At 57.4% G+C, this 26,931-nt stretch overlaps 13 protein-coding genes across 13 annotated transcripts; 8 read left to right on the top strand and 5 right to left on the bottom strand.

The window, feature by feature from the left end:
- Positions 1-771: 771 nt before the first annotated feature.
- Positions 772-2,313, bottom strand: B0H64DRAFT_237459 (uncharacterized protein). The gene is made up of 3 exons (XM_062799813.1): positions 1,780-2,313; positions 1,418-1,706; positions 772-1,347 (listed from the first exon to the last, which is right to left on the bottom strand). Exons 1-3 carry the CDS (start codon positions 2,190-2,192, stop codon positions 937-939), a joined length of 1,113 nt encoding a protein of 370 aa, XP_062656293.1. The 5' UTR covers positions 2,193-2,313; the 3' UTR covers positions 772-936.
- Positions 2,314-2,424: 111 nt separating this feature from the next.
- B0H64DRAFT_435457 (uncharacterized protein) lies at positions 2,425-4,002 on the bottom strand. Its single transcript, XM_062806136.1, has one exon. The coding sequence runs from the start codon at positions 3,763-3,765 to the stop codon at positions 2,722-2,724; it is 1,044 nt and encodes a 347-aa protein (XP_062656292.1). The 5' UTR covers positions 3,766-4,002; the 3' UTR covers positions 2,425-2,721.
- Positions 4,003-4,573: 571 nt separating this feature from the next.
- B0H64DRAFT_445685 (uncharacterized protein) lies at positions 4,574-4,929 on the top strand (the record flags this gene model as incomplete). The annotated part of the gene is made up of 2 exons (XM_062806860.1): positions 4,574-4,681; positions 4,744-4,929. The coding sequence occupies 2 exons, from the start codon at positions 4,574-4,576 to the stop codon at positions 4,927-4,929; spliced, it is 294 nt and encodes a 97-aa protein (XP_062656291.1).
- Positions 4,659-6,356, bottom strand: B0H64DRAFT_407654 (homoserine dehydrogenase-domain-containing protein). Its single transcript, XM_062804578.1, has 2 exons — positions 6,208-6,356; positions 4,659-6,154 (listed from the first exon to the last, which is right to left on the bottom strand). Exons 1-2 carry the CDS (start codon positions 6,248-6,250, stop codon positions 5,094-5,096), a joined length of 1,104 nt encoding a protein of 367 aa, XP_062656290.1. The 5' UTR covers positions 6,251-6,356; the 3' UTR covers positions 4,659-5,093.
- A 245-nt stretch (positions 6,357-6,601) lies between these two features.
- B0H64DRAFT_445683 (putative methyltransferase-domain-containing protein) lies at positions 6,602-7,536 on the top strand (the record flags this gene model as incomplete). Its single annotated transcript, XM_062806859.1, has 2 exons — positions 6,602-6,753; positions 6,813-7,536. The coding sequence occupies 2 exons, from the start codon at positions 6,602-6,604 to the stop codon at positions 7,534-7,536; spliced, it is 876 nt and encodes a 291-aa protein (XP_062656289.1).
- Positions 7,537-8,017: 481 nt separating this feature from the next.
- B0H64DRAFT_419942 (HEC/Ndc80p family-domain-containing protein) lies at positions 8,018-10,337 on the bottom strand (the record flags this gene model as incomplete). Its single annotated transcript, XM_062805423.1, has 4 exons — positions 8,018-8,219; positions 8,286-9,564; positions 9,621-10,227; positions 10,293-10,337. The coding sequence occupies 4 exons, from the start codon at positions 10,335-10,337 to the stop codon at positions 8,018-8,020; spliced, it is 2,133 nt and encodes a 710-aa protein (XP_062656288.1).
- Positions 10,338-10,714: 377 nt separating this feature from the next.
- Positions 10,715-12,530, top strand: B0H64DRAFT_477870 (peroxisomal membrane anchor protein conserved region-domain-containing protein). The gene is made up of 3 exons (XM_062808222.1): positions 10,715-10,914; positions 10,984-11,303; positions 11,358-12,530. Exons 1-3 carry the CDS (start codon positions 10,875-10,877, stop codon positions 12,054-12,056), a joined length of 1,059 nt encoding a protein of 352 aa, XP_062656287.1. The 5' UTR covers positions 10,715-10,874; the 3' UTR covers positions 12,057-12,530.
- Positions 12,531-13,021: 491 nt separating this feature from the next.
- On the top strand, positions 13,022-14,244 carry B0H64DRAFT_308763 (alpha/beta hydrolase fold-domain-containing protein; the record flags this gene model as incomplete). Its single annotated transcript, XM_062800137.1, has 2 exons — positions 13,022-13,791; positions 13,860-14,244. Coding segments are annotated over 2 exons (1,155 nt in total), but the record flags the coding sequence as incomplete, so codon positions are not given.
- A 657-nt stretch (positions 14,245-14,901) lies between these two features.
- On the top strand, positions 14,902-16,644 carry B0H64DRAFT_407649 (uncharacterized protein). The gene has a single exon (XM_062804577.1). The coding sequence runs from the start codon at positions 15,027-15,029 to the stop codon at positions 16,542-16,544; it is 1,518 nt and encodes a 505-aa protein (XP_062656285.1). The 5' UTR covers positions 14,902-15,026; the 3' UTR covers positions 16,545-16,644.
- B0H64DRAFT_407648 (prion-inhibition and propagation-domain-containing protein) lies at positions 16,645-18,824 on the bottom strand. Its single transcript, XM_062804576.1, has one exon. The coding sequence runs from the start codon at positions 18,598-18,600 to the stop codon at positions 16,690-16,692; it is 1,911 nt and encodes a 636-aa protein (XP_062656284.1). The 5' UTR covers positions 18,601-18,824; the 3' UTR covers positions 16,645-16,689.
- An 812-nt stretch (positions 18,825-19,636) lies between these two features.
- B0H64DRAFT_407645 (patatin-like phospholipase-domain-containing protein) lies at positions 19,637-21,677 on the top strand. The gene has a single exon (XM_062804575.1). It carries the CDS (start codon positions 19,785-19,787, stop codon positions 21,336-21,338), a length of 1,554 nt encoding a protein of 517 aa, XP_062656283.1. The 5' UTR covers positions 19,637-19,784; the 3' UTR covers positions 21,339-21,677.
- A 275-nt stretch (positions 21,678-21,952) lies between these two features.
- B0H64DRAFT_477865 (uncharacterized protein) lies at positions 21,953-23,112 on the top strand. Its single transcript, XM_062808221.1, has one exon. It carries the CDS (start codon positions 22,381-22,383, stop codon positions 22,615-22,617), a length of 237 nt encoding a protein of 78 aa, XP_062656282.1. The 5' UTR covers positions 21,953-22,380; the 3' UTR covers positions 22,618-23,112.
- A 226-nt stretch (positions 23,113-23,338) lies between these two features.
- B0H64DRAFT_237189 (Sodium/calcium exchanger protein-domain-containing protein) lies at positions 23,339-25,388 on the top strand. The gene is made up of 4 exons (XM_062799811.1): positions 23,339-24,045; positions 24,107-25,069; positions 25,123-25,208; positions 25,264-25,388. The coding sequence occupies exons 1-4, from the start codon at positions 23,703-23,705 to the stop codon at positions 25,333-25,335; spliced, it is 1,464 nt and encodes a 487-aa protein (XP_062656281.1). The 5' UTR covers positions 23,339-23,702; the 3' UTR covers positions 25,336-25,388.
- The last annotated feature ends 1,543 nt before the right edge of the window (positions 25,389-26,931 follow it).

The following is a 26,931-nucleotide window of genomic DNA, read 5'->3' as shown; positions in this document are numbered from 1 at the left end:
CACGACGGTCTACATAGCTTATGCCTTGATGAGACTGCCGGTGACACGGCTTTAATCCTGATAAAGTCACGATCAACCACGTGTTTGCTCTGTCTTTTGAGTGTCCTTGGGCTAACGTGGACAAGATTGTAGGACACTTGGACTTGGCTACCTCTCCCGTCACCATAACAACGTGCAACTTGACGAGTACACCCGGTCAGTTTTCCCCACTAACAAACAGGTCGTATATGATCTATGTGAAACCTCTGCTCTTCGTGTGTCATTGCATCAGTCCAGGCCAAGGCCATGCTTGATCGAGTGTTTGCCTCACTACGGGCTCACATCGCAAGATAGTCAACTGAATCTCGATGAATATAACTCGTGCAAGTCTCTACCCTGACCACTCTCCCGTGACGACCGTTTAAACAGAGTGCTGCTGATGTGCCTCCTGAGAGCCCACAATGCCCACTTACCGTAGTTGCCACGCCCGAGCGCCTCCAATGCCAGCCTTCTGCATCGCCTATCCCAAACCAGTCAACAACCTCGCCCCCAAGAATCCCCGGCCAAAACCAATATCAACGACGAGCTCCTAGACTCCTAGCTTGCTGAGTGTCGGTCCCATCGGCGTTGCCATGCACGCCGCCACCACGACCGTGGCCATTGGCGGTCATAGTCGGCAGCTCGACGCCTTGGTTGAGACCGGAAGGAGCGTTGTGACGCGGAGGAGAAGGACCTCCTGCACCGTTTCTGCCGGGCGTCAGAGGGGCTTGCCGCGGAACGGCCGTGCACGCGCCGGACGCGTTCCCCGTCGCGGTGGTCTGCCTCGTCGGCGTGCTTTGCGCCGGCCCCGGGGCGGGCGTTGCCGGTGGTTTCGCTGGTGGTGGCGCCGCTGGGTGCAGTGGTGGTGGGATGGGGCGGTTGTGGGGGTGTCGCTGAGCGAGGGGGGCGTCTGTCTTGTTACCGTGGGCGGCGCCCGTCGCGTTCTGCGTTCTCGTCGTCGGGGTCGGCGTTGTTGGCCTCGCTGGGTTGTAGGTCCCCCTGGCAAGATGGGTGGCTGTGGGGGTGGTGTGGTGGTTCGTCTTGGTGCTTGGTTGGGGCGTCCCCCTCTGAACGAGCGTCGTCGGCCGGCTGGGGCTGGGGGGCTGCACCACCCGCTCCGGCCGCTGCCCGTCTGCGGCGTACCTTGGGCTCGCGGAGTGGGATGCAAAGCATCCAGCGGACCAGCATGGTAGCGTCCGGTGTGTCGAGCGACTCCGAAGAAATGTCCACCAGGCGTGATTGGCGGAAGGTAATGGGGCTGTGACCGCCATGCCAGCAGACTTGGGTGATGCGAACTGTTTGGTTGTGATAGAAGGAATACACCAGAACCTGGAGTGTTGTCAGATACGATCTCCACGTGTGCGGGTTCATCACTCGGCGAAATCGGGTTGGGGCATACCGGAATTATGTTGTGTGCATCACGAGACGCCCACATTCGCCTCTTTATGAAACTGACACCGGCAGTAATCTCGCTACGGAGTGCCTCGTCCGGCTTGCTTCTGTGGGAGGTGGTGTCTGCTAAGACCAACCCAACATGGCGCATTCCTTCCGACTTGGCCGTGTCGTTGGAAAAATAGAATGCCGAAGTTGTGAACCATTCGGGCAGCCGTTGAGGCGGCGCCTCGTGATGCTTCTGGAGGTACACCGATTTGGCCGAGTACTCTGGAAGACGGACGCCGTTTCCGGGACTGAGGAGGTCGAGTAAGTATCTGATTCATTGCTCGGGAACAGCGGAAGCACAGAATGGAAGAGTATACTCACGAAGCCGACTTCCACTGCGGTACATCAGTGGGATAGAGGTTGTGTACGTGGACCGCTCCGTAGGCCAACCCCGTAAGCCAATTAATGACATGACCGGCGCAGTCCAACCGACCAATATGCGAAAGTTCATGGGTACAGGGGGACCAATCGTAGTCGTTTTCATGACGCTCGCGTCTCGACGCTGCAAGTGACTCCCTGAATTCGGGGGTGTCGGGAAACGGCTGAAAAAAGACGGGATGGGCGTCCACCATGTCTGGGTTGTCGATGTCGAGTTGAGGAGCCCTCTCGATACCCATGCTCTTCAGCCTGCTCGTTGAGAGGGTCGTGCTCAACTCTCCGAGGCCCATCAGGCCTTGCTCAAGCTTGTGAACCTCCCAAAACTTTGAGGTCTTTGGAAAGCGTTGAGGGGGCATGTTGCTGTGGGTTGGTCGAAAATTGATGGAATAGCGGTCAAATCCAAGGGGATAATGATGTTGGCTGAGAGAAGCTTGACAGAATACATACAGGGATTGAGAATATTCCCCTAGCTTAGCCGAATTAGCAACGTGCGAAGAGAAAAGGAATGGAAATGCAAAGGGGAAAGAAGACGCGGGAGATGTGGAATAAAATAGACTTCTCATAATTTAGTCTTCTCTAAATAATAACCTAGTGTTTTTCATCCGTCTCTTATAAAAGCTTATTATTTCGTTACTTAAATCGAAAATAATATGCTTACGAGGAGTTGTATCATATAATAATATGAAGATAGGTGTAGCAGCCTTTTGGAACACCCTTCCACACGCTATTGCCGTTATACATGTGCGGCGGATTGATGCACGGGTTCCTAATATGAGACATCGGCTCCACGGGAAACGGGGACTCAGGCAAGAGCCTTTGGAAGCCGACTCCCCAAAATTCGGCTCTGTAACATTATAAATGCTATACTCCAAGAACCGCTCCCGCCTACCCATCATCGTGACCAACCAAGTCTTTCTCCAGCCCTTCCAAGAAACTATCCGCCATCTTCTTAGTCCTCCGCTCCAAGATCTCCTTCCTCCTCTCCTCAATCTCCTGCTTCCGCCTCCTCGCCTTCTCCTCCCTCTCCCTCCTCAACCCTTCCGTCTTCGCCCTCTCCTCCTCGAGCGCCCTCATCTCCGCCTCCCGCCGCCCCTCCTCCTTGCTGAACTTGTAGAACCCCACCCCCTTGGTCCGGATCTCCCAGTCCGCCTGGTAGTGCGTTGCCTCGGGCGGCGTGGCGCTCCGGTCGCGCTTGCGCGCGAGCGCCTCCATGGCCTCGCCGCCGTCGTGCGCCGCGAAGGCCTCGGCCTGCACGGCGTCGCCGTAGATGAGCGCGGCGGGCGCCTTGGGCCGCGCCGACATGTGCTCGAGCTCGGTGGCCGAGGCCGCGCCGCGCTGCAGCCGCAGGATTTGTGAGCGGGTGAGCTGCCGCACGCGGCCGAACTCGTCGGTGTGTTCGTGGAGGGTGGTGTCGATGTTGCTGGCTTGGTCGTCGTCGGGTTCGGAGTCGGAGTCGGAGTCTGAGGAGGCGGCGTCGGGGTTGGTTTTGGCCTTGGACTTGGATTCGGCCCATTTGCGGTCGAAATCGACGAGCCCGACTTCGCGCCCGATGTAATCCCCTCGTTGCATTGCCGCGTAGACACGGGCTTTGGACTCCATCTTGCGGCGGGCGAATTCGCGCTCGGCTTTGCTCTCTTCTGTTCCGAGGGGAGATTTGAGGGAGAGTTTATTATTATCATCTTTTGTTTCGGTATTGGGCTTGCTGTCTTTGCGCTTGACTTTGGTATTGGAGAGACCATCTTTTTTCAGCTTCGATGGGCGGGTTCGGCCAGTCGTGGCCGCGGCGGAGGAACTCGTGCTTGATTTGGTTGATGGTTCAGCAAGGAACGAGCTTAATTGTGAGCTGAACGCTAGCGACCCCGAGAGAGCTATCTCTTTCTTTTGCTTCTTGGGCGGCGGCTGCCCGTATAGATGTGGATCTTGCGGCATCCTATCGATGATGTGATGGTGACGCCTGGCGTTGAAGAGGTTCACAGCTGCGGGGTGAAGGGGTTGTTTGTCGTCGAGCAGTTGTTGGTGGGTTTGATCTCTGTTGTATCTTGTTAGGGATATCAAGCTATCAGCTCAGGTCATGTGTTGTCGTGTTTTTTGAGTTTTCTGCGCCTCGAAATCCGGAGTTGACGTCTGATCTCCAATTGCCTCCCGTCCAGATGCAACCCTGCGGCCGTTGCTCCCTGGCCTTTTTTATGGGGAAGCCCAGACCCGCAGGTGGGGCGTGGAACAGCATCCGATCATCCCTGTTCCCCATGCGCCTGGCGCCAAGGGGCAGGTGCCGATGCGATTCGACGAGCTCCCGTTTGGCTGGCCCGGTTCGCGGGTTAACTAGCGGCACCGCGACAACAGCTTCCAAGACAGGCCTCGCTCCATCCCTTGGTTCTGCCGGCTTATCGCAGACAACCTCCCTCCAACTCCAACCCGCACCCCCGGTGTTCCCACCCGTCTGGTTCAAGCATTCCCCTACAACGACTCGCCCTTGATGGAAATCCATCACTCCCTCGGAGAATATGCAACGTCATCCCGTACCAACAGTCAGCTAAGCTACCCAGCTTGATCCCCGACTTCGATTGCGCTCCTCGGCCACGGGGCCACGTTCGCCGCGTGCACCGGCCCCGTCGCTCAGCATAACGCACGGTTAGAACCTTCGCCACTGCCTACTATTTGATGACGCTTGACGCCTCGTTGGCAGCGTCCCAGAACTTCACACCGTTTCTCCATTCCGTCAAACACGTCGCCCAAGATGACGGACTACGCTTCAGAGCCCACCAGCTGGTATCTCTGGCTCACTGAGCTGAGCATCATCCCACAGGAGTACCGGTACATAATTAGCATCATATCCAGCCTTTTTGTGAGTCCATTCACTTCGTTGCCGTTCTCGCCATCGCCGTCGCTGACGCAGCTCTTGGTTAGCTCACGCTCGCCCTCACGCCGATTGTACCGATCGTTGTGCTGGTAATCTACGACCTGATCCTTTGGTTCTGGCGGCTCGCAGTTGCCAACTGGCGTGCCAGGTTTGCACCTAGAATTGAAATCGCCCCTGCCGAACCTCCGACGCCACCGATAAACGGCACCGCCGCGAGCTGGTCCGTCGGATGATGGAACAAGGCGTTCGAATAGACCATATTAGGTCGGAGGGATGCATTGGTACCACCGCATGCTAACATGGCACGGCACTGAATGGAGGCACATTGGGATACTGGGGGTTTCTTGAGACCTAGGTAGTATATCTGGGCTATTTACCTGGGGATGGGCTGACCGGATTAAGCAATCTGGGACAGTACCTTCAGCAGGTCGCTCGTCACGCCCATCGCCGTCACTTCACCGCCGGCACCAGCGCCCTGTATAATTAGCGGGTTGCTTCCATACCGCTTAGTGTAGAAGCTAATGATGTTATCGCTGCCCTTCAGTGCCGCAATGGGGTGTGACAGATCAAACTTCTCGAGCCCGACCTTGACCTGCTTCGTGGCCACGTCGATGCTGCCAACAAAGCGCACCACTTTGCCTTCCTTCTCCGCCGCCGCCTTGGTCTCCTCCATCTGCGCATCAAACGCCGGCAGCTTCTCGAGAAACTCGTCCCCGCTCGCCACGGACTCGAGTTCCTTGGGGATCAGGCTCTGCACGGGGAAGGCAGCCGGGGACTCAACCGGCAGGCCCGCCAACCGCGCGAGAATGGTCAGCTTCCGCGCGACATCCAGCCCGTTCAGGTCGTCCCGCGGGTCGGGCTCGGTGTAGCCCAGCTCCTTGGCCTTCTTCACCTCGGCCGACCACTTCCCGCCGGAGCCCGAGGTCGGGGCGAACGAGTTGAAGAGGAAGGACATGGTGCCGCTGAAGACGCCCTCGACCTTGGTCACCTCGTCGCCCGTGTCCACCAGGTCCTTGAGCGTCGAGATGACGGGCAGGCCGGCGCCCACCGACGACTCGTGGTACACCTTGGCGCCCGACTGCTCGGCGGCGCCGAAGATGTCCTGCCACAGCTTGTACGAGCCCGAGAAGGCCTTCTTGTTGGGCGTCACGATGCTGATGCCGCGGCTGAGGAAGAGCGGGTACGCGTCCGCGACGTCCTGCGAGCTGGTGTTGTCGACGAGGACCGTCTTGGAGCCGGACGTGCCGAGGAAGTCGACGAGCTTCGGCAGGGCGAGCGGAGCTTGCTGGGACGAGGCAAGGGTGGACGAGACGGTGTTGAGCGGGATCGCCACGTGGTCGGTGCTGTAGATGGCCTTCTTGCTCGTGCAGATGTAGGTCAGGACGACCTTGGGGCTGGGACGGCGGGCGGCGAGCTGCTCGAGCTGGGACAGGAAGCACTTCCCTACCCCACCAGCGCCTGGAATTGTTGTTAGCTGGGGGAGGTTAAGGGGTTGTTTTAGGAGAACACACCAATGATGGCAATGTTGACCTGCCGGGCGGAAGCTGCAGCCATTGTATAGGTAGTCTAGACTCGAGCGAAGAATGGAAGTATCTGAATGTAACTTTGATGAGCAACAGAAGCAATCGCGGGGTATTTGTTCCTGGCTGAAATATTGCCATGACGCCGATAGCGGGGCAGGTGTGCAGCCACCCCCCCGGACAACAGGGGGTCGTTGTGCCCCACGCTGCAGCCAAAAATTTGGTGGATACCGACATGCGTGGGATGTTGTGTTTCTTCACCATGTTTAAACTCTTCACGCCTCATTCTCTCGGTATCTCAATCACACACCGATCAGCACCACTCACGGGTCTTAAACACTTGAGTATCCAATCTCATACGAGTATATCCTGGGAATCAAACAAAATGGGCGGCAAGAAGATTAAGAAAGACAAGCGGCAAAAGCGCGAAGATTACCGGGCGGCGATGAGGAAGGATGACATCTCGGAATTGCCCAGGAAGAAGTTTTACCGCCAAAGAGCCCACGCCAACCCGTTCTCTGACCACCAATTGATCTAGTGAGCTTGACTGTTTTCCTCGTGGGGGTTGTGGGTGTTCGAGACTAATGAGAATACAGCCCCCCACACCCCGACCAGATGGACTGGTCCTCCCTCTACCCACACTATGTCGTCGACGAGCCGCAAGACCAGCCAACACCACCCGCCCCCGAGACCCCATCCTCAGAACAACATGACCTCGCCCCGCTCCGACCCAAAAGGATATCCAAGGAGGTCGAGGTCGCAGACATCGGGTGCGGCTTCGGCGGGCTCCTCATCGCGCTCGCGCCGACGATGCCGGAGGCGCTGATCCTGGGGCTGGAGATCCGGGTGTCGGTGACGCACTTCGTCGAGGACCGCATCAAGGCGCTGCGGGCGCAGAACCACGAGGCCGGCCTGTACCGCAACGTGGGCGTGCTGCGCGCCAACACCATGAAGTTCCTGCCCAACTTCTTCCGCAAGGCCCAGCTCGCCAAGGTCTTCATCTGCTTTCCCGACCCCCACTTCAAGGCCCGCAAGCACAAGCAGCGCATCGTCTCCGCCACCCTCAACTCCGAGTACGCCTACGTCGTCCGGCCCGGCGGGATTGTTTATACTATCACCGACGTGCCGGATCTGCATGAGTGGATGGTGCAGCACTTTGACGCGCATCCGTCGTTTGAGCGCGTGTCTGAGGAGGAGCAGGAGGCGGATCCGTGCGTGGCCATCATGCGCACCGAAACGGAGGAGGGGAAGAAGGTAGAGAGGCATAAGGGGCAGAAGCATGTGGCGCTGTTTAGGAGGTTGGAGGATCCTGCTTGGTGACAGGATGCTTGGTGGGAGTGGGGATGGGTTGAGCGTCATGATCGATGATACCAATGTTGGGGCATGTGGAGAGAATGCGTGTGCGGCGATATCGACATCTTCTTGACGGCGTTGCATAGACTTTTGGACCCCCTACTTCGTCAGGGGGGAAGCCCTACACAGGAACTCCCCAAAGAGCCGAAGAAGAAACCCAAAACCGATGCTTGCAACGTGCTGTTCACATATAGAGAGATCAAAGTCCCTTACTCCTGTCATATTCCATTCCCAACCACCCGTAACAATAAAGGCACAACTCTTCTTTCCAGGAGCTTCGTTTTCTCAACACCCCAAAACATAGCCTTGCACCCCAACCCCACAGCGCCCGCCAATATCCCATCCCCAAGACCAATCCAGTCATGCAAATAAAACAAGCTGCCCGACCCTGCCAGCAATGACATCCAAACAACGAAACTACTGAGAAAAAAAGCCGCAAAGGAGACGTTTACATATCAATGCCCTGGGTATCATCTCTCATCTCGTCGCTGCCGAGCTCCTTCTCCAGCTCGTCGGCCACAAACGTCTCGTACTCCTCCAGGCCCTTCTGGACGTGCATCTTGAACTTGATGACGTCGTTGAGCATGCGCATCGTCTCGGTGTGCAGCTCCTCGCGCAGCGCATTCGCCCGGAGGGTCAGTTGCTCGTACCTGGAAAAAGAGGCGGCAAGTTAGCTACCCGATGTTGGGGAAGGGAAAAGAGACGCCTCCACGTACTCAATATTGGTATTCATCTCGCGCTGCTCCATGAGCTGGACGGATTCGGACAGCTGGGCGCGCATCTTGGCGAGCTCCTTCTCCATCTTCTCGATCTGGGCGTCGGACGCGAGCTTCTGGGCGGTGGTGACCTCCTTGGTCTTCTCGTACTCCTCCTCGGCGGCGCGCACGCGGTGCTCGAGCGCCTCGACCTCGTTGCGCTTGTCCTCGATGGCCTCCTTGGCCCGGTCCAGCAGGTCGTGGTCCTCCATCATGGCGTCCAGCGCCGCCTTGCGCCGCTCCGACACCTCCTTACGGAGCCCCAGGAAGCTGTTCTTAACCTGCCCCCGGAGGTCCAGGTTGAGCACGTGCGCTGGCTGGTAGCCCGTGACCGGGTCCGCGAGGAGCCGGTCGCTGTCGCCGGGCCCGTACGAGCCCTGCAGCTGGGATGAGGAGAAATTGGGGCTGTCGTTGACCGTGACTTGCAGCTCGTAGTCTTTGCCCTTGGCGTTGACGGCCGTGGAGGGCATCAGACCGATCTGATACGCGACCGTGTTGTAGCGGTCCACCATGCGCTCCAGCTCGTCCAACCTTTGGCTGGCCTCCATCTCCCGCTCTGCCACCTTCCGCTTGACGTCCTCTAACCGCTGCCCCGCCGACTCGATGCTCTTTTGCAGACGCTCCCGTTCGGCAGTCATGCGGTCGATATCCTGCATGCTGATTCCTTGGTCGTCTACGGCGTCCTTCAGCCGTCGTCGTTCGTCATCGGCCTCTTTCAGCTCGCCCTGCAACTTGTCGAGTTCTTCCTGCAGGACCTGGATGCGACTTTCGTACTTTTCTGACCTCTGCATAGCCAGGGTGTTGTACTCCTCGAACTTGGCCTTGTCCTCTTCCATGATCTTAAAATGGTTGTCGAGCACGGCCGGGTCGGGTGTGGATTTCTCAAGGTCCTCAATCTCCTTGAGCAGCCGCGCGTGCTCACCTTCGAGCATCTCCATCTCCTGGATGTACTTTGCGTTGGACCGCTCAAACGCCCTCGCCATCCCTTGTACGTGCGGAACCAGGGCCTTCTCGACATCCTCGTCACCAGCCTCGTCGTCCATATTGAGCCAATCCTGGTACGCGCTCGTCAAGAAGTCAAAGATGATGTTATCACCCGCAACATCGACCCCCGCCTCAATGCAGGCTTCATCGTATTGGTGAACCGAATACCGGTCCAGCATCTGGGCCAGCTGCATCATCCAGTGCAGCAAGCCCAGGAATGTGCTCCAGTTTTGACCCCCCCACCGCAGCAATCTGGCTCTTGGTGATGCTCCTCTCGTAGGGGTACCGAAGCTGCTTGAGAAGAGGCGGTACCCTCCTGGTCGATGTTTTTCTGAAAGCGGTAACTCGGGTCGATGCGGTGGTAGAGCCATTGGAACATGTAGTTGAAGTCCTTTTGTGTCGGCGACTTGATGAAGTTGTCGGACAGTTTATGACTCATTTCCATCTCGAAGTTGTGTTGGGCGAGGTACTCTAACAGCTCCTGTCCAAGCCGATTCTGGTACGACCTATCCTTGAGCGGGCGGGGGTCTCGTGGTACGCCGGCGGCCTGCGGCGCTTGCTGGAAGAAGCTCTGGTGCCCACTCATGGGGCCGGCGGTTGTCGATGGGCGGGCTCGGTAAACGCTACTACGGCGGTCGTTATCGGCGGACGGGCCGGGGGTGTGGTACGGTTTGAGCGTCGCTGTGCTGCCGGGGTTGTACCCCGCGACGGAGGCGCGCTTGACGGATGACAGTCCGATGTCAGCGAGGCCTGGTCCCGTAGAGGAGCGTTGGAACATGGGCTGGTTCGGGCGCGCGGCGAGTGAGTGGCGCGATCCGGACATGGAGCGGCCATGGCTGGCGCTGCCGATGGTGCTTGTTCGTTTCATTGCGGACGGGGGTTGTGGGATGCCCGAATTGAAGTTGAGTCCTCCGAGGGTCTACACAGACAGTCAGCACCATATCGCGACACTTGCGGGGCAGTTGAGAGTTGAGGGTATCGTACCTCCCGTGGTCTTCGGACACTCCAAAGATTATTATCTTGCGACATGGTGACTGAGCCAGGAGCTAGGTGGTCTCCTATGACCCCGTCAACAGATTCGAAAAAGGCGCCAGAGCTAACTGGTCAGTACTACTTTCAAGTGAATGGCTCGGTATTTGTTTCAACAGTGAATTTGTACAGGGCGAACATGCAAGCAAATGTCGGTGGTGGGATGTTTTGCGTAACAGAAAAGATGGGTGAAATTACGACGTTTACGGTCCGTTGCCCAGGTAAACAAAGTTGACCGCTGCGGGGCTTTCACTGGGTCGCGCATCAATGACCCACCTTTGGGTCGAAAGCGGGATCCATGCAACACGTGATGCAGACCAAATCGCAAACCAAATCCGGGGTGCTGCCGCGCTTGGCAGCTGCCGTGGTGGAGCGCACGGGCTGCCGGTGCTGAACCTCGGCTTGTGATTGCTTTTGCTAGCCATCGCCTTTTCGACCATCCGGCGCGCTGCGCTTCCCAACTCCAAAGATCCGATCATCATCAAGTGCCCGGAGGGAACTGGTCAAACGAAAGCTGCCTCACAAACACAATCTGAAATGGCCATCCGCGAGGATCTGGTCGCGTCGGCGGTCAAGTGTAAGTTTCGATGTTGCTCGACGTGAACTAGAATTCCGGAGCGCAAAGGGGCTGACATTTGCTCGACAGTCCTACAGGACCCTAGCGTTTCCTCATCTCCAGTCGAGAAGAAAGTCGCTTTTCTTCAAGCCAAGAACCTTACGCAAGAAGAAGTGAACGCTGCGCTCGCGCGAGCAGGTGCTCCTGTTCCGGCACAGGCATACCCGCCCCAATCGACATCGGCCGTTGCGCAACCGCCGCAATACTATGGACAATACCCGCCGCAGTATCCCCCTTATGGGTGGCAACAACCGCCCCCGCAGCCAATTCCGCGACGGGACTGGAGGGATTGGTTCATCATGGCGACGGTGGTGAGCGGCGTGTCATACGGGCTTTATAGCTTAGGAAAGGTGAGACGGTGCTGGTTCGGTCACGTCGAACTCCGTATGCTGATACATTCCTAGCGCTATGTTTACCCCTTGGTTTCACCACCTACCCCAGAACGGCTAGAGCAGGACAAGAAGTCGATCGACGAACAGTTTGAGAAGACGTTTTCCCTCGTCGATCAGCTAGCCAAGGACACCGAGACCCTCAAGACGGCAGAGAAGGAGCGCACGGAAAGGTTAGACACGGCGCTTGTCGAACTCGAAACGACCATCAGCCAGCTCAAGGCGGCGAACAAGAGACGCGACGACGAATCGCAGCGGGTGCGGGACGACGTGCAGAACCTCCGGGACTCGATCCCGCGCGGGCTCAACAACCAGAAGGACCTGACCGACACGAGGCTGCGCGAGGTCAACGCCGAGCTTAAGAGCCTCAAGACCCTTATCACGCAGCGCATGAACCCGACCGCGACGTCGGCCAGCGTCGGCAACTACATGCGCCCGACGGTCAGCGGCAGCGTGACGCCGAGCAGCCCGGCCACTACCCCTGCGCCGACGGTAGAGGCCACGGCCAAGCCGGAAGCGACGCCCGCTCCTCAAGACTCTTCTGCCAATGCGCCCCGTGCCTCGCCGTTCAGCAGCGGGATGCAGGCTAAGGCGTCGATCCCGGCGTGGCAGATGATGGCGGCTAAGAGCGCCGAGTCGCCCAGCACACCGCCCGTGAATGGCACCGACGCAAGGAGCAGCAGTGGGGCTCAGGAAGCTTCGGGAAGCGCATGAGCGGGTACTCGGTAATGGGGCAGAGGGCGGGAAGGGATTGGGGGGCGGAATGCATCGCAATATCTGCGCGAGCTAGATGTGTACATTATGCTGTAATGGCTATTGAAAGACAGGCTGTTTTCTCATGGTGATCGGGAATTTGGGGTTCATCGGATATTGACTATGGGACGGTTTTGAGTTCGAAGGCTACGAAATATTCGGGACCCAAAAAGCTGCCGCAGGAGTGGGTGCAAACAACAAACTCTTGGCAGCGCTCTTCGCTGATACGCGGCTTGGTGAGATGAAGTTGATGCAGTGCAAGCGATCTCAGCTCTGCATGATAGAAGTGAGTTATTCCTAACTTGGCAATTCTTGCGCTCTTGCCAGCTCTCCTCCAGAATGTAGGCATGCACATCGCGGCGCATTGTTTCCGGCGTGGCGATCCGGAGTCAGTCCCTTGAAGGGAAGGCTTGCGAAAGCCGGATTCGTTGATTCGTGGATCCGTTGGTGGACACCGCAGCAAAAAAGCCTGGGGAATCGGTGTTTAAACGAGTCCCCGTGCCGAGGCTCCTTCCCCGTTTTCATCGGCCCGGGGTCGCAACATGGACCTGCCCTTCTCACAACCTGACCTCCCCCACGTTTTACTGATCGCTTCGGCAAGCCTGAGCTCTCCAGTGTCGAGCCGATAGTTAAGTCGTATTGGCCGCCATCCATCGGGCCTCGTCCGTGAGTGGGCCATTTCGAAGATGGAACCCTTTGTCAGGGGCCCGCTCTTCTTCTACTGGTGCGCTCTTCCACGTTTCCACGGACCGAAGTTGATATGATGAGCCGCCTTCTTGCATATACTTAAGGTAGTACTTCACATGTCTTTAAATACTGCTCTCGCCCCTTACCGGCCTTCTCATATTCCTTTTACCAGCCGACTTTTCACCTTGAAGCTGTGATATATTGTTGTTATTTTCAATAATTTTATCCCTACTTCGAACATGACCGCTCAAAATCCCGATCCCGGGCATCAAACCGCCGAAAAGCCGGCGGACAACAACAAGATGATGCTCGCTTTAATTCCCAAAATTCCCCTAATGATGAGGGTAGCCCTCCTTCATATCCTATCCCTCTCGAAGCAATCGCAATACCTCGACCTGCGAACCGAGATCACCATCGCCGTGCTGCGGTCCTTCACCAACCCCTCTGTGCCTCGGAGCATCTCGGCCACCCAGAAGTTGGCTGCTCAGGCTCCGAAGCTGAAGGGCAAGATCTGGGTGAGCAATTACACGTGCCCTCCCCCTCCGTTCGAGGAGAGAGGTCTGCAAGATGCCATCGCCAAGGCAATCGACGAGCTGCGGAATCCCAAGGTTCCACAGCCCTCCTACCAAATGCCAGACCCGGCGCCGGTCGAGGCCGAGTGGACGGGGTACCGCGCCAACGCAACGTCCGACTCCCGGTTACCGGATGTCTCGGAAAGGGAACTCTACGCCGAGATGATGAAGGAGGTCAAGAGCCCCGTAACGGTGCTCTACTTTCACGGCGGAGCGTACTACTTGCTGGACCCGGCAACCCACCGCCCAACCACCAAGAACTTGGCGAAGCTGACCGGCGGGAGGGTGTATTCTGTCCGGTACCGTCTCGCACCCCAGCACCCGTTCCCAGCAGCATTGATGGATGCTCTAATGTCATATCTCGCACTCCTCTACCCCCCAGAAGGCGCTTTCCATGAGCCCGTCAAACCAGAACACATCGTCTTCGCCGGCGACAGGTATGCCCCCCCAAACCCGTCACCACCTTCCCCCCATCCATTACTAACCACCCCCCCTCCCCGCACAGCGCCGGCGGCAACCTCTCCCTAGCCCTGCTCCAACTCCTCCTCCACCTCAACCGCACCACCCACCCCATCCCGTGGCACGGCCACACCCCCACCCAACCCATCCCCCTCCCCGCGGGCGTAGCCGTAAACTCCCCCTGGCTCGACGTCACCCACTCCTCCCCGTCCTGCACCACCAACGCCCCCTTCGACTACCTGCCCACCCTCGCCCAGCAACTCGCCGCCGAATCCAAGCGCCCCCACTGCGCCGCCTGGCCGGCCTCCCCGCCGCGCCGCCACCTGTACGCGCCCGACGCCCTGCTCGCCCACCCGCTGGTCAGCCCCGTGCTGGCGGCGTCCTGGGCCGGTGCGCCCCCCGTGTATATGTGCACGGGCTGGGAGCTGCTGGCGGATGAGGACCGGTTTGTGGCGCACAAGATGTGGCGGCAGGGGGTGAGGGTGGTGGTGGAGGAGTTTGAGGCCATGCCGCACACTTTTGCGCTGGTTTTTCCGTATCTGAGGGAGGCGAGGCGGTGTTTGGAGGGGTGGGCGGGGTTTGTGAAGGGGGTGGTGGAGGGGGGTGGTGCTGAGGGGGTGGGGGAGAGTCGGGTTTTGACGGTGAAAGCGCGGTCGTTGGTCGAGGTGGTCGGGGAGATGGAGGGGTTGTGGGCGGAGGGGGAGGAGGTGGTGGAGGAGAGGGTTTGGAGGAAGATTCGGGAGAGGGGGATGCCCGAGGAGGGGGTTGCGAAGCTGTGATGCTTGATGTGTTACGGATAAGTGTGGTGTGTGTGATGAGGATGGGGGGTGTGTAACCCGAAGTATACATAGCTTGGAGTATTGGTTACGGTGCAGAGCTAGAGTGCGTAGATGGTAGAGAGGACCGGAGTGTGATCTAGATAATACTGTGTGCCGCCCAATGGCATTAATCCATATTACTATTATGCCCCTGAACGGACGAGCGAGTGAGTAAGTGAGTGGGTGAGCAGCCTGCCATGTGAGCCAACGCCAAGTGAGTGAAAGGACCCCACCCCAAAAATCCTTACCCTACTCTCACTCAACCTCTTCCATCCCAACTCTCACCAACGGGTATCCCCTCCCGTCCAAACAACGGAATGTAAACAAATCTTATTGCCATTTTTGGAAAGGAAAAAAAAAACATATATCGAACCCCCCCTTAAACCCCCCTCAAAATGGAGCGCCACACAGCCGCGGTCTCCAAGATCGCCTCGACAGTGCGCTCCCTCTTCGCCGCCCGCGAGCCGTACCGCATCTTCCACGGCAGCACCAACTCCACCCGGCCGCGGCCATCATCCTCACGAACCGTCGACATTTCGATGCTGCGCAACGTGCTCTCGGTCGACCCCGCGCGCCGCGTCGCCCTGGTCGAGCCCAACGTGCCCATGGACAAGCTCGTCGAGGCCACCCTCCCGCACGGCCTGGTCCCGCCCGTCGTCATGGAGTTCCCCGGCATCACCGCGGGGGGCGGCTTTGCGGGTACCGCGGGCGAGAGCAGCTCGTTCCGGCATGGGTATTTTGACGAGACGGTCAACCGGGTGGAGATGGTTATGGCGGATGGGGAGGTGGTTGATGTCACGCCGGATGGGGAGAGGGCGGATCTGTTTCGCGGTGCTGCGGGGGCTGTGGGCACGCTGGGCATGACGACGCTTTTGGAGGTGCGGTTGATGGAGGCGAGGAAGTTTGTCAAGACGCGGTATAGGCGCACGACGAGCGTGGCGGAGGCCGTGGAGGCGGTGAGGGAGGAGGTGAGGAAGGGGGAGAATGATTATGTGGATGGGATCCTGTTTTCGAAGGACCATGGCGTGGTGGTGACGGGGCAGCTGACTGATGAGATGCCCTCGGCGGGGGAGAAGGTGCAGACCTTCAGCGGGCCGTGGGATCCGTGGTTTTATCTCCATGCCAAGGAGAAGACGGCGCCCGAGAAGGGTGAGGCGGGTACGGCGCCGGTGGATTATGTGCCTTTGGCGGAGTACCTGTTCCGGTATGATCGCGGCGGGTTCTGGGTCGGGGCCGCGGCGTTTCAGTACTTCAAGTTCGTGCCGTTCACCAAATTCTTCCGTTGGTTTCTCGACGACTTCTTGCACACGCGCATGATGTACCGCGCGCTGCACGGCTCTGGCGAGAGCGCCCGGTTCGTGGTGCAGGATATCGCCATGCCGTTTGAGACGACCGAGCGATTCGTCGATTACACATCGTCCGAGCTCGATATCTGGCCGTTGTGGCTATGCCCTCTCAAGAAGCGTGGTCCCCCGACCTTCCACCCGTTCACCACCCTGCCGGAGGGCGTCGAGAAGAAGGAGGAAGACATGATGCTCAACGTCGGCGTCTGGGGTTGGGGCCCGTCGGACTCGGCCGAGTTCGTCAAGAAGAACCGCGAGCTTGAGAACAAGGTGCGTGAATTGGGCGGTATGAAGTGGCTGTATGCGCACACGTATTACCCGCAGGACGAGTTCTGGTCCATGTACGGCGGCCGCGGGTGGTATGATAGGCTGCGGGAGAAGTACAACGCCAAAACGCTCCCGACTGTGTGGGACAAGGTTCATGTTGACCCCAACGTCGCCGGTAAGAAGAAGCGGCACTGGCTGAAGAAACAGCCGCCGCTGGGCGGGTTTTACGGCATCTACAAGAGCATACAGAGCAAGGACTACATGAAGCATCGCCGTGCGCTGTGGAAGTGGAAGGGCGAATAATACCCCGGAATTGTTTGGATACTGTTGGCTAGAGGTAACGAGTAAACTGTAACGGTTGTTTTAGAGGTAGACGGTGAAATTAATTGTAGGATACGAGACAGGCCGGTGTGCGCAACTCTCCCGGCTATCGGCGACTACCTATCTCTTAAATCTCCACAGCTTGTAACTCCTCAACTACATGCTCCGTGAATGCCTCCTGCAACTTTATGCCCACCTCAGAATCATTGGACTGTTCCGCCAGCTCTTCCACGCCGAATCCCTTCTCACCATGCGCCCAGAGACACCTTTCAACCACTTTCCAATATCTATCCCCGGCGAGATTGCGCAGCTCCCTTAGCGGGTTCGGCTGGCCGGCTGCCTCAAATGGTGCTCCCGACTTGACCCCCAACAACCAATCCCTCACAGATTTGGACTTGCCAAGCGGTACGTGAGGCACCTTGGCGCCCTCCTTGCTATCCGGCGTCTTGTCCCCCAGACACATCACCTTGTACAACTTCTCCCAATGGGCAATCTCCAATAGGACTAACCCCAGACTGTACAAATCATACGTCTTCTTGGAGTTCCTCTCCGTCGGCCTCTGCCGCTGGATGCCGGGCCAGCGGTACAAGTCCCAGACGACGTCCACGTCCCTAGCCGTAGTTTCAGTCCCATCGGGGCGTGAGAACTCAAAGCCGGACAGGGTGAGCCTTTCAGGGTCGTAGCTCAGGCCAGCTTCGCCACTGCCGTCCTCCTCCCCGTTGAAATGGAAAACGACATTGTCGCTGAAGATGCCCTTGTGCAGCCAATTGACAGCATGCAGGTTCAGGACCGTCGAACACAACTTCGACGCCATCGACATGCGCTGCGACAGGCTGGGCTTGAAGCGCTGATCGCCGAGGAGGTCGTGCAGCGAGACGACGCGCGTGTCGTAGTCGCTGCCCTCGGGCATTTTGAACAGCCAGCCGTAGCGGTCCGCCCCCGATGATTCGCGGTCGTCGAAGTAGCCAACGCATTCGGGCGCATGGAGGGAGGCCGGCTTGGGCAGATGGAGCATCTCGGCCAGGGCTACCGTGCGCAGGGCGGCTTCTTTGTCTTTGAGCGAGTTGGGCGGGATGTCGCCGAGGGATTTCCACTCGATCCAGACCGGTATGTCGCCTTCGCCCGTCGAGAGGATTCCCCGTGGCCGGGGGAGGTACTCGGGATTGTCGGTTTCTTGTTCATTCCACTCGAACTCTTCGGTGAGATCTGAGTCGGTGAACTTGGGGACTTTGATGCCGAGGTCGGATAGGCTCCGTTCGACGTCGAAGGTGCTGTCACGCTTGAGTTGAGCGAGGATCGTCTCCGAAGTACGACTGAGCTTCTTGAGCTGGATGAGGTCCTGGAGAGTCTTGTCGTTCAGATGGGCCTCTTTCTCTTTGCGAGTACCTGCTGACGTGGATATCAGGCTCGTGACCGCGCCTAACATGTCTTTCAAGTCGTCGACGCTGTTCCTCGTTAGGATCATCTCCCTGTAGGTTTTGGCCGTGATGCCATCAATTTGCTTCTCGCGATAATTTCTCATGAGTTCATGGAGCCGTTCCGTCAGGGCGTGGAGATCCTTCAGAAGAGCCTCGAATGCCTCCCCGTCGATCGCCAACCACCGAACTCGGACCGGATGGGTGATGATATCTTTGGTGTGGTGGCCAGTCTTCCCAAAGAAGTTCCGAATATGGTTGGTCCCGCGAGCATGCCGACGCTCTTTCTTCTCCGACTCATATGAGACGGCCAGGCTCGATATCTCTTTCAGAACATCGACGTCAGTAGGCTGCTCTTCCTCTCGCTTCTCGTCTCCTTTATCGCCGTCCTTGGCAGGCCTCGGCAGCTCGTTGCCATAGCGAGCGTTGAGCTCTCTAAATTCAGATAGCAACCACTGAATCCGGGCCACAATTGCAACGAGTTCGATCGCGTCGGATCCCAGAGTAATTCCCAAACTGGAACCCTCTGGGACATCAATCAGGCCAGCTGCTTTCCCCCAAGCCAACACTCGGTTGTACTCGATGATGAGCTGCAACCTGTATTGTTCATATTCTCTTGGCATCTCAACTAGAGCAGTGACGAACTTGAAGACTGGGGGGAGTTAGCATGCTTACTTGGTTGGTGTAGCTATCGGGAGGTCTCGACTTACTGCGGACAGCACTGTCAAAAACATCCCATGTGAGGGAGAGGACCCCGCCAGCGACCTCCATGTTGGATACCTATGCGATCTTCCCCACTAGCAAGCACGATCAGCTGGGACAAGAAAAAAGTATACAGAGAAAAGCGGGGGGAAACAAAAGGAAACAGGATGGAAGATGCTAAAGAGGAAAAGCAGTGATGAAGGGAGTTAAAGAAGAGAAAATACAATGTCTACAGAAATAAACCCTTCCGTAGCACAGCCCGATGATCATGAACTTAACCTACCTGCAACCCAAGCGAACTTGAAAATAACCCCTCTACTCAATAGGTTGTGACTGAAGCGCAAGCGGGCTGCACGCGCACCACCAAAAGTTATCTCCTAGTTAGGTTAAAATCAGCCAGTGGGACTGCCAGGCAGTGAGGTTCTTGTGGTCGGCCCCGGGAATCTGGATAGTTGAGTCACGGCCACTGGGAGCCTGATGGAAGCGCCTGGGCGGGGACTCGCCATGAGGAGAACGAAGGGACTTCTAAGCTGCGGACGGGGCGGGCACTTTCAGATTCGCTTGAATGGGAATCGATTTTCCCAACTGCATTATAGGTAGGTGGCTGCGGGAAATAATTATCTAGTATGTATGTACGAAGGAGGAGTAAATATGTACAAACTCCCAACTCGGAATTCAACAGCAGCCCACCCAGTTGTAAATTTTGCGAGCAACGCCAGCTTGTGTGGTGCTTGACTTCCAGGTTCCATTTGTTTCATTCCGTTCCTTCCCAGCTCGTCGGGAGCCGGGCTGAGTTCAGTCGGTTGATCTGGATCTGAGGCCTGGGCCCAGACTGTGGCGACCACGTGCTAAAAGCCACTGATACTTTTGTACCGAGAGTGGCTGGGGCGGGGCGGATTTTGGCGGCAAGGACCGCCGAGGCCGATGATAGGCTCAGCAGGCACAAACAGCAGCCAACGTCATTTTATAGCAGGGCTGTCACGCCCGCTGACGATTTCCACTGGCGATTCCTTCAAAGACCTTTTTTTCTCACCGAGATTCACTCGAATTCCCACTCGCCATTGGGAACGAATCATTCCTGGGTTTGCAAAATCGACGACCCAACATGGCGGACGTCGCAACCCCTCTAGGAGAAACGGCCACTCAAATACCGGGACTGACCTCCGCTCTCCGGTCATCATCCAAGCCGAAGCCGAGGCGGGTGCCGACTCGCGTCTCGATAGTCGCTCCGAAAGGCTCCACTACCCCCGATGTCACCAGCGCGCGCTCCGTTTCTTCGCCCGGGTTGAACGTGTCGACGACGACATGGAAGCGATTAATTCTGACAATCGACGGCGGCGGAATCAGGGGATACTCATCACTAATCATCCTACGGGCATTAATGCAAGAGATTGAGCGCATCGAAAAGTCTCTCGAGCCGCGCGCCTCGGCGAGCACTCAGACCGACCGGATACCCCGCGATCAGATCCCCGACGATGTGTTTAGGGAGGGGCAGTACCTGCCTTGCCATTATTTCGACTACATTGCGGGCACCAGTGTGGGAGGTTTAATAGCTATCATGCTAGGCATGTTTGGGAAGAGCGTCGACGACTGTATCAACGAATTTCACCGACAGAACAAGTCCATCCCGCTCGCCGACGATGCTTCGATGGTCTCATCTATCGACTTTCCGCTCCTCTACAGGCGGAGCACCTGGCCGACAAAACGCACCAGCTCTTTCTTCGACACCTTTGCCAAGTTCACCGTGACGGCGACCGGCCGTACCCTGCCAGGCGCAGCCGCAAGCCCTGTTGCGTCCCGAGCCTCGTCCCAGGCATCCGCCGCATCGAGTGAGTTTCGGAAAGATACGTACCAATGCCAGACGCTCGCCTGGTGCACCGAGGTCGAGACGCGCCGCTCGCGGCGCCCCTACGCCTTTTGCACTTACGCAGAGGAGGTGAGCGACCCCGAGCAGCTCATCTCGATTCCCGAGGTCGCCAAGGCCATCACCACACCCTCCCGCTACTCGTTCAAGCCCTTCAAGCTGGGCGCCGGCCAGTTCGTCGACGGCAGCAAGCAGATCCGGGACCCGACCCTGGAAGTCCTCAAGGAGATCACCTCCCTCCTCGATGAGACCGAGCCGCCCATCGACCTACTCCTGAGCCTGGGCACAGACGAGCACCACGCGTGGTTCTACGAAAAGCTGCGCTCCTTCACGTCGCAGTATCCCACCGCCACGCCCGCCAAGGACCAATGGGCCATCGGGGAGGAAGAGGGCCGCTCCTACAACCACTACCACCGGTTCGAAGTCCCCGGGATAAAACTCGGCTGGCGCAAGAAGTTCTTCCTGCGCGAGATCGAGGAGGCCTCTGAAAAGTGGGTCTCGAGCCCCGAGCAGCGGACACGAATCACGCAGTACGCGCGCATGCTAGTCGAGCGGCGGCGGGCGCGGGCGGCCACGGCGCGGTGGGAGACGTTCGCGTTGGGGGTGCGCTACGCTTGTTTCCACGACGGGTGTGCCATGAAGAAGAGGGCGGAGGAGGATAACGAGATGTTCACGGGCAGGGGGGACTTCTTCGACCATCTCGATAGGAGACACGATCTGATGAAGATGGCGGCGAAGGGGGCCGTGGATGTAGAGGGGGAGTTGGACAAGGGGAGACGTTTTGGGTGTTCTTGAGGTTTACGGGGGCGGGGGGGTTGGTGAGAGACAGACAGACGGGATTGTCTGTCTGTCGATGCTTTACGTTGCTTTACCCTGCCTTTTTCGCGAGGTACTTTGTTTTTGTCTGTTTTGCTGGGCGGTGGGCATTCATACTTAGCGAGCATGGCGTTTTGGGGCAGTGGCTAAACGGATCATGCTTCGGAGGCAGCTCATACGGGGGGGTAATGGTTTGGCGTTGGTGGGGGTTTGGGAGCCTGAGAGTCTGCCTCGTCAACTCTGTGCAGATTAACGTTAATAGAACACTGTGTACTGCAGTGTGTAATGATGACTCGGCGTTAGGTGTTACCAATCCCCAGAGCTCATATGCAGTCACCCATCGACTGCAACCCCACACCACCGACCGTTTTCCCTCGCTGGGTGACTTGGCAACCTTCATCGAGCTCATCTCCAAATTCCCCGCTTCGGCATCCTCCCGACATCTCGGAAGTCGCCCCACACAGACCCACATTGCCGCGCCGCGCCAGTGTCTCTGGCGAGTTCTTGTGTGTTTCAGTCTTGGCAGCATTGGAGCTGGGAGGCCTCCTCCGTGCCCCCCCTCCCCACCTTCCTGTCAACGTCAAGGATTGTTTGGTGAACTTGAGGTGGAAATCCGTGATGATGCAAGCGGCGCGAGCCATTCACAAAAGCCAAATGATGCACGATGCCATGCTAGCTGCAGGACCGCCCGGGCGTGCACATGAGTGCCTACCTGGACAGATTATTGGCGGCCCAATGGATATGTGTACCTACCTGAGCTTATGCAGGCAAACGTTGGGGTTGTGCTGGGCGCACGTTGTGCCCAGCGGAGAACGTGCTGCCGGTAAGTAACGGTTTTACGGAGGATGTACAGACAGAGTTGCATCAGGGCATTTGGGTTGTTCGAGTCGAAAAGGGGGTGTTTTGGGTGACGGGGAGAGTGGTTGCGGTCGCTTCTCGAGATGATGGCCATGATGGCGTCTGAATTCATCCATGCAATTCCCCGTTTATTCTCCCGGATCATCAAAAAAAGACATGGAACATGACGCATGATGTCCCACTCCGGAAATCTGGAAACAGGGTCCCACAGTTTAGACCGCAAAAGCCAAGTTGTGATGGCTGGAGATGGTCTCCACTTTCAGCTCAGGAGTGCAAGCTCGTTACGTCTTTGACATTTCAGTTGGGAGGCCTTGTTGTTGGCTGCTGTCGTCTGTCTGTTCTGTTTGATCCTTCAATGTTTCAAAAGAGAGCCAACGGAAGCAATTGCTTTGCCCGCTGACTCAAATACGGCACGGACGGATGCGTATTTGATCTTTGCGGGCCGAGCATCGCCGGAATACTCCCAAAAAACCGCCTTGGAAAGATTGCATCGCCCGAGTCGAACACGGGGAGACGGACTTTTCAACAACGGCTTGCTCATCAAACCGAACTCCGCCAGAGCTCACTGCCACGCTTGGCATCTGCATTGGACGCTTCTCACCTCTCTGGTTTTGAATATCATCCTCGGGAAGCTGGGAAGAAAGGACCTTGGTGACGCGGTAAGTGTGATCTCCATTGTCGGGTTGCTGACTCGGACTCTTCTTTGGGCAAGTCCGGACTGCTGCGCCCGGGCAAAGTGTTGTCCTCTGACCGCAGCCTGTCGGGATCCGAGGGCGAGGGGGATCGTACCTCTTCGACGGCGGTGTGAAGTTGTGGTTTGATGGGAGTGGTGGACTGTCGAGACTGTGTATTAGGCGGGAACTGACAGATGCAGTTTACCGTTACAGCGAAATACACAGACGACAGGGATCTGTTACAAGGGGTGGACCACTTGCAGTCCCGGATCTGGAACCCCACTCAACCAACCTGGAAACGCTGGAAAGCCCTTTGTCTCTCCCGGCTTGGAGAGCTTGCCAATCCAGCCAGTCCCGGCTCAACCCAGAACGTTCGCCCCATTCTCCACGACTCTCGGCTCTCCGGTGCGCCCAAGACGGGACGGAATCGATAATTCCCTCGATCCTTTTTTCTGCCCGGTGTGACTTGGCTTGAAGCGGTATCGCTGTCCATTAACTATGTGTAAGTACCTCGCGACCTACCGCTCTTCCTCCTGTCCCTTCCTTCCTCCTTCTTGCCCTCTGCCTAGGTACTGCGAGCTCCCGTCGGCCAGGTACATACATCCCCTACCCTCCTACCTTTACCCCCCGAATGTCGCGCATCCCATTGGCATCCATCCCCTCTTCTTTCTCCAAGTCGCCCACGAGCAATTGGTTCGAAACCATTGAAAAATTGCCCGTTTGCCACCCTTCGAAATGAGCGGTCCTGGCCATCTTCTAGCCAACACGACTATCCATTGCGCCCTCGCCCCTCGTCGCGCCTGAATTAGCCATGGACAACGGTTCGGAGAACAATAATTTAACAAGCCCCACAGTCAACCTCAAATCGCGCGACCAGCTCCGGCGCATCGAAACCGGCAAGCTTAACAATTCGCAAAACGGTTACGTTAACGGCAACGGCAACTCCAGCGCCCACCTCTCCAGCCTCGACGACATGGACGGCGAGCAACGACCCCTCCTGGGGCACCACGTCGCCTCCGCCCTGCACGCCGAACCCGGTTTTTGGCGCCATCTCCTCATCAACAACGAGAGCACCCCCGGTACCAACAGCCCGAACCCCTTTGTCCGGTGGCCCGCGCTGGTGTGGAACGTGACCAAAGTCACTCTGTTCAGCTGTACGTATCATATCCGCCCGGCAAGATGGAGTGAGACATGTGCTGAGCCGTCATTGTGTAGCGTGGATCAACCTTCTTCTCGTTTTCGTACCCCTGGGCATCATCGCCGGCGAGCAGGAATGGGGCGCCCCCTGGGTCTTCTCCCTCAACTTTTTCGCCATCATCCCGCTCGCTGCCGTTCTCTCGTTTGCGACAGAGGAAATTGCGGGCCGATTGGGTGAGACCCTCGGAGGGCTGGTGAATGCGACCTTCGGAAATGCCGTGGAACTCATCGTCAGCATTGTCGCATTGCGCGCTGGAGAAATTGAGGTCGTACAGTCGTCCATGATCGGATCCATTCTGTCCAACCTGCTCCTCGTTCTCGGCATGTGTTTCTTCCTCGGCGGCGTTTACAACATGCGTGGCGCCGATGGCGACGGCCGTGAACAGACCTTCTCCGCGGCTACGGCTCAGACGACGTGCTCGCTCATGACCCTCGCCTCGGCCTCCATGATCCTCCCGGCTGCGCTTTACGGCGTCCTCAACAATGCCGACGAAGAGAACAAGAGGGCCAGCATCCTGGTCCTCTCGCGCGGCACCTCCATCGTCCTGCTGTTCCTCTACGTTCTGTACCTCTACTTCGCCCTTCGCACGCATCAGAAGCTTTTCGAGCCCGAGGCTCAGCCCGACCAGGCCAATCGCGAGGACGAGCATGAGCCGTTGTTGGGCCCCTGGTCGGCCGGGATCGTGCTGGTGGTTGTAACGCTGATCATCTCGATGTGCGCCGACTATATGGTGGACAGCATCGACGCGCTGGTGGCAACCGGCAATATCAGCAAAACGTTTATCGGTCTGATCCTGATCCCCATCGTCGGCAACGCGGCCGAGCACGTTACCGCATGTGTGGTAGCTGTTAAGGACAAGATGGACCTGGCCATGGGCGTTGCCATTGGATCCAGCATCCAGATTGCGCTCCTCGTGACACCCGCGCTGGTCATGCTCGGCTGGGCGATTGGCCAGGACATGACGCTCCACTTTGAGACATGTAAGCCGTTTTGGCCCCCAAATAACACCCACTTCGTTGCTAATCCGAACCAGTCGAAACCATCGCTTTCGCCCTCTCTGTGCTGGTCGTCACCTACACTGTCCAAGACGGAAAATCCAACTACCTCGAGGGCGCTATGGTATGTCCGACGAGAACCCCCCATATCCTGGATCAAGTAGTTAACAACCGCACAGCTCCTCGGTCTCTACATGATCATCGCCCTCGCCTTTTGGGCCAGCCCAGCCGATGCCCTCGGCAAGGTCTAATCTTCCACACATCAACCCTTTCCTACCTCAAAATATCAACCATTTCCTACTTCAAAATACTCCTTATTACTACCACCCCCCGCCGGGAATTTTCCTTTTTTTTATTTACATCGATCTTGATCGAGATATCTCTGTACAACTACCATAGCATACTAAGCATGCCCTTGGATACGTTTTGGACAGCGGTCTTGCGATTCTGGGCCGGTCCAGCGGAGGGCAGAGAATGGGGCCCAGGCAGAGGAAGAACTGTATGATAGATGGTGAGACCGTCAGAGAGCCTGGCCGGCAGCGGTGTTTTGGCGTTTGACTGTTTGTTTGTTTGGTACTTGAATTGAGATTACTGCGCGTGACGTTGTGGTTCTCTCTGGCCTGTTCAGCTGACTGTGTGATACTCGAGGGGGTTGGTTGTATGCTTTGAGAAGTTGCGTGTAGAGCTATGTACAAACTTTGGGTTGATTTTTCCCTCTGAATACTAGGTAGCATGGCTACCTAGGTAACAGACATGGCACATGCTTGAATATTGTCATCAAATACCAAAGATTACATATACAATTTGACGAGGCTCGCCCAGCAGCATGGAGTTACCTGTTATGTGTAGATGTCATTGCAACACAACCAGACCAGCAAGTCAATCTGCCGCAACTTGGACTTTAGCATGTGGCTCGAACAGCATGTGACAAGAAACACGGGCAAGCCATCGTACGGATTAAACTGTAGATGAGTTTCACAAGAGTCCAAAGCAACGCCCCATGAGCCCCCCCCCCCCCCCCCCCCCCCGGAGATGTAGTAAACAAGAGCACAGCAAAACAGAACTAGAACCAGGGGGAGTATCCCATAACCTTTGCCACAAGTTGGTTACCCTGCCATTGCCAGGTCGCTATGTTTACCACTGATGCAACGCTACCGTCCTAACCCACCCCCAAAAGACCAATACAAAGCTCCCCGATACCCCCAATCCCCGAGCCCCAACCTAGTCCAGTCCAGTCCAGTCCAGTCCGGGTGAGAGCCACCCCGCTTTCCCTTACATGCACATAGTAGTAGGTACAAGGGCCGGCCGGGCGGGGGGCGAGTTCAAGTTGGAGCCTAATCCCACAACATAAGCCGGCTGGAGTAGCCGCCTCTTCAATCCGTACACGCCATTCAACCCCCCCTTATCCATGCGTCCATCCACCCGCCGACCCACGCTGACCGTCCGTCCGTCCGCCCAGCCGCCCAGTCATCCATTACCCCTCTGTCTGCACCGAAGCCACCCCGCCAACCAGTCTAGCGATGAAATCGAAATAGGATGGAGAGTCGTTCCCATAAGAAAACCAGTGATTTGCCAACCAGGCCATGGACCCGACGATGCGCTCTTTCCATGGAAGAGCAGCGGTGATTACTGCGGCGGCTTCTTCCCGGCCAGAGAGCAAAATGACCAATGAAAGAGTAGAAGAAAATGAAGGAAAAAAGGGGGGAAATGGTAAAGCAAGGGCGCCGCGCCATCATGCCGGTCCGTTGTCCCACCGCCTATGTCATTAATGTAGGTAAGCAACCCCCCCGCGCGCCGGTCCAGACCGTCCCCTTCTTTATTATAGAACATAAAAGAAAAGAGAAAAA

The sequence above is a fragment of the Chaetomium fimeti genome, assembly GCF_033439085.1.
Source record: "Chaetomium fimeti strain CBS 168.71 chromosome Unknown B0H64scaffold_7, whole genome shotgun sequence".
Taxonomy (NCBI): Eukaryota; Fungi; Ascomycota; class Sordariomycetes; order Sordariales; family Chaetomiaceae; genus Chaetomium; species Chaetomium fimeti.
Note: the sequence above shows the minus strand (reverse complement) of the source record. Positions and strands in the feature narration are given on the sequence as shown.